At 56.6% G+C, this 10,184-nt stretch overlaps 1 protein-coding gene across 2 annotated transcripts in view; it reads left to right on the forward strand.

Annotated features, from left to right (window-relative positions):
- The window catches only part of LOC130200687 (DENN domain-containing protein 5B-like), a 35,168-nt gene extending 25,605 nt beyond the window's left edge, over positions 1-9,563 (forward strand). Inside the window, exons 17-23 of one of the 2 annotated variants that reach the window (XM_056425158.1) lie at positions 1,962-2,003; positions 2,344-2,462; positions 3,881-4,068; positions 5,629-5,711; positions 6,333-6,459; positions 7,465-7,639; positions 8,312-9,563. In XM_056425158.1, coding sequence (XP_056281133.1) covers positions 1,962-2,003; positions 2,344-2,462; positions 3,881-4,068; positions 5,629-5,711; positions 6,333-6,459; positions 7,465-7,639; positions 8,312-8,495 — 918 coding nt within the window. In that variant the 3' untranslated portion in view covers positions 8,496-9,563. The remainder of the gene's footprint in view (positions 1-1,961; positions 2,004-2,343; positions 2,463-3,880; positions 4,069-5,628; positions 5,712-6,332; positions 6,460-7,464; positions 7,640-8,311) is intronic. The other variant, XM_056425160.1, reaches the window with a different exon arrangement.
- Positions 9,564-10,184: the final 621 nt, after the last annotated feature.

Here is a 10,184-nt window from a genome sequence, read left to right on the forward strand (position 1 = left end):
GTGAGTGGTGACCTTGTTGTTCTGAGGTCACGAGTCGGCTGGAACCAGAGAGACATGAGCCACTTCCTGCATGTGTTCCTCCCACGGTGCCACAGCGGTGTGTCTGCATGCTGCTGGGCCTTCTCGTTGTGTGTCTGCATGCTGCTGGGCCTTCTCGTTGTGTGTCTGCATGCTGCTGGGCCTTCTCGTTGTGTGTCTGCATGCTGCTGGGCCTTCTCGTTGTGTGTCTGCATGCTGCTGGGCCTTCTCGTTGTGTGTCTGCATGTTGCTGGGCCTTCTCGTTGGTGTGTCTGCATGCTGCTGGGCCTTCTCGTTGGTGTGTCTGCATGCTGCTGGGCCTTCTCGTTGTGTGTCTGCATGCTGCTGGGCCTTCTCGTTGGTGTGTGCATGCTGCTGGGCCTTCTCGTTGTGTGTCTGCATGCTGCTGGGCCTTCTCGTTGGTGTGTCTGCATGTTGCTGGGCCTTCTCGTTGTGTGTCTGCATGCTGCTGGGCCTTCTCGTTGTGTGTCTGCATGCTGCTGGGCCTTCTCGTTGGTGTGTCTGCATGTTGCTGGGCCTTCTCGTTGTGTGTCTGCATGTTGCTGGGCCTTCTCGTTGTGTGTCTGCATGCTGCTGGGCCTTCTCGTTGGTGTGTGCATGCTGCTGGGCCTTCTCGTTGTGTGTCTGCATGTTGCTGGGCCTTCTCGTTGTGTGTCTGCATGCTGCTGGGCCTTCTCGTTGGTGTGTCTGCATGCTGCTGGGCCTTCTCGTTGGTGTGTGCATGCTGCTGGGCCTTCTCGTTGGTGTGTCTGCATGTTGCTGGGCCTTCTCGTTGGTGTGTCTGCATGTTGCTGGGCCTTCTCGTTGGTGTGTCTGCATGCTGCTGGGCCTTCTCGTTGTGTGTCTGCATGCTGCTGGGCCTTCTCGTTGTGTGTCTGCATGCTGCTGGGCCTTCTCGTTGTGTCTGCATGCTGCTGGGCCTTCTCGTTGTGTGTCTGCATGCTGCTGGGCCTTCTCGTTGTGTGTCTGCATGCTGCTGGGCCTTCTCGTTGGTGTGTCTGCATGCTGCTGGGCCTTCTCGTTGTGTGTCTGCATGCTGCTGGGCCTTCTCGTTGGTGTGTGCATGCTGCTGGGCCTTCTCGTTGTGTGTCTGCATGTTGCTGGGCCTTCTCGTTGTGTGTCTGCATGTTGCTGGGCCTTCTCGTTGTGTGTCTGCATGCTGCTGGGCCTTCTCGTTGGTGTGTCTGCATGCTGCTGGGCCTTCTCGTTGTGTGTCTGCATGTTGCTGGGCCTTCTCGTTGGTGTGTCTGCATGTTGCTGGGCCTTCTCGTTGTGTGTCTGCATGCTGCTGGGCCTTCTCGTTGTGTGTCTGCATGCTGCTGGGCCTTCTCGTTGTGTGTCTGCATGCTGCTGGGCCTTCTCGTTGGTGTGTCTGCATGCTGCTGGGCCTTCTCGTTGGTGTGTTTGCATGCTGCTGGGCCTTCTCGTTGGTGTGTGCATGCTGCTGGGCCTTCTCGTTGTGTCTGCATGCTGCTGGGCCTTCTCGTTGTGTGTCTGCATGCTGCTGGGCCTTCTCGTTGTGTGTCTGCATGCTGCTGGGCCTTCTCGTTGGTGTGTCTGCATGCTGCTGGGCCTTCTCGTTGTGTGTGCATGCTGCTGGGCCTTCTCGTTGTGTGTCTGCATGCTGCTGGGCCTTCTCGTTGTGTGTCTGCATGCTGCTGGGCCTTCTCGTTGTGTGTCTGCATGCTGCTGGGCCTTCTCGTTGTGTGTCTGCATGCTGCTGGGCCTTCTCGTTGTGTGTCTGCATGCTGCTGGGCCTTCTCGTTGTGTGTCTGCATGCTGCTGGGCCTTCTCGTTGTGTGTCTGCATGCTGCTGGGCCTTCTCGTTGTGTGTCTGCATGCTGCTGGGCCTTCTCGTTGTGTGTCTGCATGCTGCTGGGCCTTCTCGTTGGTGCGTTAACACGTGTCTCCATCTCCCTCAGTCTGCTTTCAGGCCTCACGTTCACGTCTCCGCCATGTTCAAGGTTAGAGGAAGCCCCTCCTCCACCTCCCATTCCCTCCACCTGTCATGTGACCTGTGGATCGGGTCGTAGCCGGTCTGCTAGAACGTGTTAGAGTAGAACATCTGATTCAGACACAGCCATGAATGTAGATGTTTTATATGTCTTGTCTTTAAGTATCAGACGTCCTACCAGAACCTGCTGCAGGGCTTTCTAAAGGGACACTACCACTTTAGTCCACAGGGGGCGCCAGCAAGACTAAATGGAAGTCCCTTGTAGTAACTTTAATTGTATTGTCAGAGAGTAGAAACAGTCCTTTGTCCAGGTGAAGTATGAATGAGAGGTTCTGTGTGTCTGTGCGTAGTGTCAGAACCTCGGCAAGATGACCACGGTGCAGCTGGGCCACGACAACGCCGGCCTGCTGGCCAAGTGGCTGGTGGACTGCGTCATGGTGCGCAACGAGATCACAGGACACACCTACAGGTGAGAGGAGGCGGGGCAACGAGATCACAGGACACACCTACAGGTGAGAGGAGGCGGGCCAACGAGATCACTTGACACACCGACAGGTGAGAGGAGGCGGGGCAACGAGATCACAGGACACACCTACAGGTGAGAGGAGGCGGGGCAACGAGATCACAGGACACACCTACAGGTGAGAGGAGGCGGGGCAACGAGATCACAGGACACACCGACAGGTGAGAGGAGGCGGGGCAACGAGATCACAGGACACACCTACAGGTGAGAGGAGGCGGGGCAATGAGATCACAGGACACACCTACAGGTGAGAGGAGGCGGGGCAACGAGATCACAGGACACACCTACAGGTGAGAGGAGGCGGGGCAACGAGATCACAGGACACACCTACAGGTGAGAGGAGGCGGGGCAACGAGATCACAGGGCACACCTACAGGTGAGAGGAGGCGGGGCAACGAGATCACAGGACACACCTACAGGTGAGAGGAGGCGGGGCAACGAGATCACAGGACACACCTACAGGTGAGAGGAGGCGGGCCAACGAGATCACAGGACACACCTACAGGTGAGAGGAGGCGGGCCAACGAGATCACAGGACACACCTACAGGTGAGAGGAGGCGGGGCAACGAGATCACAGGACACACCTACAGGTGAGAGGAGGCGGGCCAACGAGATCACAGGACACACCTACAGGTGAGAGGAGGCGGGGCAACGAGATCACAGGACACACCTACAGGTGAGAGGAGGCGGGCACTGAGATCACAGGACACACCTACAGGTGAGAGGAGGCGGGGCAATGAGATCACAGGACACACCTACAGGTGAGAGGAGGCGGGGCAACGAGATCACAGGACACACCTACAGGTGAGAGGAGGCGGGGCAACGAGAGCACAGGACACACCTACAGGTGAGAGGAGGCGGGGCAACGAGATCACAGGACACACCTACAGGTGAGAGGAGGCGGGGCAACGAGATCACAGGACACACCTACAGGTGAGAGGAGGCCAGGTGTCCACCACCACACTGAAGTATCTCCACAGCTATTGGCTCATGGACAGATGGTGGGTGAGCCTCTGACTCCTCCCCCAGCGCCACCGTGAGGTTGTTGCTCGTGGGGAATAGCTTTTCAAGGTTCTGGCATCTAATGTAAACATTCAGTCACCAAATTATCAAAAATATCAATATCCTCGTTGATAATTCCCTAAATATAAAGTGAGTGAAATAAAGCAGGAAGAGAACCCGTCTCCATCAGTCCAGACCAACAAGATGGAACTTCCTTTGTTTTTTTAAAGTTTTGAATATGATTATGCATTTTTAGGGTCATTGTGGCTTTTTGAGTTCTAAACTTGCTGAGAATGAAAGAAACTGAAAGGACAGTTTACCAACCAGGGCCCACTCCCCCCCACTGCCCCTCCCCCTGCAGGTTCCCATGCGGCCGCTGGCTCGGTAAGGACGTGGACGACGGCAGCCTGGAGAGGGTCCTGTTCGGGGAGCTGGCGGCACCCGGCGGAGAGGAGGATTCTGGCAGAGGCTGCCGGACCCCCCCCCTGCAGCGCTCCCCGTCCCAGGCCAGACGCGTCAGCGTGCCGCCGCCGTCTGGACGAGGTCACAGTGAGCGTCAACACACACCAACACGCCTCAGGGACTTTACAACAACAAAGAAGTTATACGTTTCTCACTGACTGGAGTTTTATCTCTATTCTTTCATTTAATTAGCTCCAAATTACTTTATTATTATCATGTTATTTCTAGGAAACCCATAAGCACCGGTTCCTGCCGACCCATAAGATATAGCATCACATGACGCCGCTTCAGTCGCCATCCAGAGTCTGGCCCCACAGGACGTTCATGTCTCACATTATGGAACTCCGTGTGGCTCCTTGTGGCTCCTTGTGGCTCTGTGTGACTCCTTGTGGCTCTGTGTGACTCCTTGTGGCTCTGTGTGACTCCTTGTGGCTCTGTGTGACTCCGTGTGGCTCCGTGTGGCTCCGCGTGGCTCCTTGTGACTCCGTGTGGCTCCGTGTGGCTCCGCGTGGCTCCTTGTGGCTCCTTGTGACTCCGTGTGGCTCCGTGTGGCTCCTTGTGGCTCCTTGTGACTCCGTGTGGCTCCGTGTGGCTCCGCGTGACTCCGTGAGGCTCCGTGTGGCTCCGCGTGGCTCCGCGTGGCTCCTTGTGGCTCCTTGTGGCTCCGTGTGGCTCCGTGTGGCTCCTTGTGGCTCCTTGTGGCTCCGTGTGGCTCCTTGTGACTCCGCGTGGCTCCGTGTGGCTCCGTGTGGCTCCTTGTGGCTCCGCGTGGCTCCTTGTGGCTCCGCGTGGCTCCGTGTGGCTCCGTGTGGCTCCTTGTGGCTCCTTGTGGCTCCGCGTGGCTCCTTGTGGCTCCTTGTGACTCCGCGTGGCTCCTTGTGGCTCCTTGTGGCTCCTTGTGGCTCCTTGTGGCTCCTTGTGACTCCTTGTGGCTCCTTGTGACTCCGTGTGGCTCCGTGTGGCTCCTTGTGGCTCCTTGTGACTCCTTGTGGCTCCTTGTGGCTCCTTGTGACTCCGTGTGGCTCCTTGTGGCTCCTTGTGGCTCCTTGTGGCTCCGCGTGGCTCCTTGTGGCTCCTTGTGGCTCCTTGTGGCTCCTTGTGGCTCCGCGTGGCTCCTTGTGGCTCCTTGTGACTCCTTGTGGCTCCTTGTGACTCCGTGTGGCTCCGCGTGGCTCCTTGTGGCTCCTTGTGGCTCCTTGTGGCTCCTTGTGGCTCCGTGTGGCTCCGCGTGGCTCTGTGTGGCTCCGCGTGGCTCCGTGTGGCTCCTTGTGGCTCCGTGTGGCTCCGCGTGGCTCCTTGTGGCTCCGTGTGGCTCCGTGTGGCTCCTTGTGACTCCTTGTGGCTCTGCGTGGCTCCTTGTGGCTCCGTGTGGCTCCGTGTGGCTCCTTGTGGCTCCGTGTGGCTCCTTGTGACTCCTTGTGGCTCCTTGTGGCTCCGTGTGGCTCCTTGTGACTCCTTGTGGCTCTGCGTGGCTCTGCGTGGCTCCTTGTGGCTCCTTGTGACTCCGTGTGGCTCCTTGTGGCTCCGTGTGGCTCCGTGTGGCTCCTTGTGACTCCGTGTGGCTCCTTGTGGCTCCTTGTGGCTACGGGGAGGGGTGCCCCGCTTCTCTCTGCTCGTATATGAACGCGGTCGTTTTCTTGATTCCAGAACCGACTTCGGCCCAAATCCAGGAGGCCATCGGGGAGGCCGTGATCAACATCGTCAAACACTTCCACAAGCCGGAGAAAGAGGTGAGCGCCGGGTCTCTGGAGGGGATTCTCTGGTGCATTATGCTGGTCTCAGTGCTGGTCTCAGTGCTGGTCTCAGTGCTGGTCTCAGTGCTGGTCTCAGTGCTGGACTCAGTGCTGGACTCAGTGCTGGACTCAGTGCTGGTCTCAGTGCTGGACTCAGTGCTGGTCTCAGTGCTGGTCTCAGTGCTGGACTCAGTGCTGGTCTCAGTGCTGGTCTCAGTGCTGGACTCAGTGCTGGACTCAGTACTGGACTCTGCTGGTCTCAGGGCCGTCCTGCAGGTGTACAGTGCCCTCTGTCGTAGGAGTGATGGAGTAAAGATTGATGCAGTCACAGGCCGTTGGTCAAGGCTACCATCCCACAGGACGGCCTAAAGATTCACGACATCGCCCGTCGTCTCCAACACCAACATGTGAACCGGCTCCAGTTCACTAGATCCCAGCTGGTGGAGTCTGGAGGAACCAGGACCTGTTGGTGTGGTGGTCACATGACTAAGAACCATCTCAGAGTTAGCGTTTAGCTTCTAGGAGCTCTCGTTGGCTGTCATGTTTCACGTGGGGATCTCATCGTGTAAACGAGTAACGGCAGCGTGAGGAGGTGGTGACGATGTCCTGTGTCTGCAGAGAGGCCGCCTCACCGGCCTGCTGTGTGGAGACGGCAGCCTGGTGGCCGCGCTGGAGCAGCTCTTCCACCACGGCTTCAAGTCGGCACGCCTCTTCCAGAAGGCCGTGTTCGTGTGGGACTTTATGGGTGAGGGGAGGGACTGAGGGGGAGGGTTAGGGACTGAGGGTGAGGGGAGGGACTGAGGGTGAGGGTTAGGGACTGAGGGTGAGGGGAGGGACTGAGGGTGAGGGGAGGGACTGAGGGTGAGGGAGGGTGAGGGAGGGACTGAGGGGGAGGGGAGGGACTGAGGGTTAGGGAGTGAGGGGGAGGGGAGGGACTGAGGGGAGGACTGAGGGAGGGAGGGACTGAGGGAGGAGGGACTGAGGGGAGGGACTGAGGGGAGGAGGACTGAGGGTTAGGGACTGAGGGAGGGACTGAGGGGAGGGGAGGGACTGAGGGAGGGTGAGGGGAGGACTGAGGGTGAGGTTGGGTTAGGGACTGAGGGAGGGAGGGACTGAGGGTGAGGAGGGACTGAGGGGAGGTGAGGTTAGGGACTGAGGGGTGAGTGGAGGGGCTGAGGTGAGGGAGGACTGAGGGGAGGGAGGGACTGAGGGAGGGACTGAGGGAGGAGGGACTGAGGGTGAGGGAGGGACTGAGGGGAGGAGGGACTGAGGGAGGGAGGGACTGAGGGGAGGAGGGAGGACTGAGGTTAGGGACTGAGGGGAGGAGGGACTGAGGGTTAGGGACTGAGGGGGAGGGGAGGGACTGAGGGTGAGGGTTAGGGACTGAGGGGGAGGGGAGGGACTGAGGGTGAGAGGAGGGACTGAGGGTGAGGAACTGAGGGGGAGGGGAGGGACTGAGGGTGAGGGGAGGGACTGAGGGGGAGGGGAGGGACTGAGGGTTAGGGACTGAGGGTGAGGGGAGGAACTGAGGGGGAGGGACTGAGGGTGAGGGGAGGGGAGGGACTGAGGGGGAGGGGGTGAGTGGAGGGACCGAGGGTGAGGGGAGGGACTGAGGGTGAGGGGAGGGACCGAGGGTGAGTGGGTGAGGGGAGGGGCTAAGGGTGAGGGGAGTGACTGAGCATGGGGGTACATGTGTTAATTTAGTAATTTCTTTCAAAGTAATATGTATTCCCCCCCCCCCCCCCTGCAGAGAAGGCGGTGGCCGACATGGAGTCGGCTGACCAGATGGGAGACCTCCAGGAGACGGCGGAGCCTTTGGGGATGACCTGTCAGTCACTCTGTCGCTACGTCAACGCCATCAACTCCACCCCCAGGAACATCGGCAAGGACGGCAAGTTCCAGCTGCTGGCGTGCCTCGGAGCCAGGTAGACCTGAGCGGGGTCATCGTTCACAAAATACATTCACACGCAATTCTAGGAGGAACTCTGATGTTCAGAGATTTACACACAAAGAGGTTATGACCTTCGCATTGAAAATGCAGAAGGTAATGTTTTGATCGCCGTGTATTTATTTATTTATTCATTCATTTATTTATTTGTATGCGTGTTCCTCGCATAACACAAAAAGTTTTAAACCGAATCGCATGAAATTTGGTTATTATCCGGGGACCATTTGATTAGATTTTGGGATCAATTAGGTCAAAGGTCAAGGTCAAAATCTTATTTTTACCATAGCGCGGTCAATTGTTATCCAATTAGCAACTAATGCCGAAATGTTGATAACTCAATGCCCCATCTTGTGATATGTGAAGGTATGCGCTCCATCGAGGGCCCGTTCTAGTTCAGGATGTATTTATCCACTGAGCAGAGGGGTGTCCTTCATGTCCTGAGCTACATGCATCACTAGAATAACTGCATTAGATATTAGACCCTAAGTCACTGTTTAATATATTTGAACAGGAAGTGTTTTGACCATGTGATCATTTACTGAGTCGTAAAGTTGCTGGTATGAGGTCAAAGATCATGTTTGAGGCCTGGAGTGTCTGGAGCACCAGCAGCTTCCAGCGCCTCGTGCCCAGCTGTTCTCCCCCTGTGCAGAGACCGGCTGCTGACCCAGTGGCTCCCCCTGCTGGTGGAATGCCCGGTGATCCCACGGATGTACGAGGACGCGGCGCTGCTCCGAGACCGCGGCGCCATCAACGCCCTCATCGCCGTCCTGGAGACGCTCCACGACTTCCCCGTCACGTTGGACTCCTCGCTAGTCAAAGGCATCGACCTTTAGCCCTCGGCAGGAACCAGCCGGCCCTTTCCCCTGATGCTGCCCCCCCTTCCACTCTGGGGTGGGACTCGTGGCCGGGGAAGGAGGACGTGAGGGACACGAGACGTTTGGTTCCCAAAGCAAAAAGCCCCACTGCTTCATGTGAGCGGTGGGACTGGAGGCAGTATTATTACCCCACCTTCTGATTGGATGACGGCCGTGATGTGCGTCACACGACGTGGCTGCGTCCCGCCTTCCTGAACGCACCATCGGTCCCCGATCGATTACCTTCAGGGAACACCTGCTGCATTGAGTCCATTACGCTTAAAACCTACTTGAAGTCGCGTGAAGCTCGTCTGTCCTTCTTCTTGTCGACACATTCCACGAAAAAAAGTCCCAAACGAGCATTTGATTGGTCACTAAATACTTTCTGACTTCAGCCTGCAAATATATCGTTTTGTTTTTTTTAGCTCAATAATTTACTAAAACAGCTGGTCACTTCAAACTCCAGGCAGCAGCGGAGCGTTCCCCGAGCGGAGCGTTCCCCGAGCGGAGCGTTCCCTGTGTGTCTGTGTGTGTGTGTGTGACCCTCCAAAAATGTATGTGATCAAAAGTATGCTGTTATTCAATTTTGAGTGGTGTCCCCATACGACACCTTCTAGTCCTGGTCCTCACGGGTGTGCGATGACAAGTGTATGTGTGTGTTATTCCAGTCGTGAATCATCAGGACTGATTGTGAAGATCAATGTTAACTTAACTCCTGCTGCTTGAATGCAAAAGGATCTTTCAGGTATAGAAGAGCAGGAAGCTCACCCCCTCACCTGCCACTGACTCACCTGTAGGACCACTGACTCACCTCTAAGACCAGCCACTGACTCACCTGTAGGACCACTGACTCACCTGTAGGACCACCCACTGACTTGCTGCTTACTGTGATGACGGGTCGGTGTTGACCCGCAGCGGCTCGGCTCAAACAGGAAGTGTTTCTGATTGGCTCGGCTCAAACAGAAAGTGCTGCTGAGTGTCTGTAACACTGACTTCTGTGTTCTGATATTTATTTTGAATATTTCAATAAAAACCCAGTTAAGTCGTGTTTGTGTATCAACTACGAGCATGTGTGTATGTATATGTATATATTTATATATATGGACAGAGAACACAAGTACATAGAAGTACACAAGTTTTAGGTTTACTCATCTCACCCACATGGTGGTTCTCTCCCGGCCCCCTGGTTCTTTGGGAGATCTCTTGGAGGAGCTAGACGTCCTCCTCTCCTCCTCCTCTCTGCTCCTCTCTCTCCTCCTCTCTCCTCTCTGTCCTCCTCTCTGTCCTCCTCTCTCTCTCCTCTCTCTCCTCTCTGTCCTCCTCTCTCTGTCCTCCTCCTCTCTGTTCTCCTCTCTCCTCTCTCTCCTCCTCTCTGTCCTCCTCTCTTGATTCTCTTTGTCCTTTAAGACTCGGTGCTCCTCTCCTCTCCGTGGTGGTCTGACTCGGTGCTCTTGAGCCACCCTGAGAGCGACGGAGAGGAAATGGAGCAAATGGAATGAAGCGTTGGACCTGCTCTTCTATCTCTCCTCTCCTCCTTCTCTTCCTCTCTCTCTGCAGCCAAAAGCTCCTTCTCCCTGACACAATTCAGACTTCCTTCTCTAACCCATCAACTCTTCTCTCTTCTCCCCCTCCTTCATCCCCCTGGCCCCTCCTCCTTCATCCCTCTGG

Source organism: Pseudoliparis swirei, chromosome 10 (genome assembly GCF_029220125.1).
Source record: "Pseudoliparis swirei isolate HS2019 ecotype Mariana Trench chromosome 10, NWPU_hadal_v1, whole genome shotgun sequence".
Classification (NCBI taxonomy): domain Eukaryota; kingdom Metazoa; phylum Chordata; class Actinopteri; order Perciformes; family Liparidae; genus Pseudoliparis; species Pseudoliparis swirei.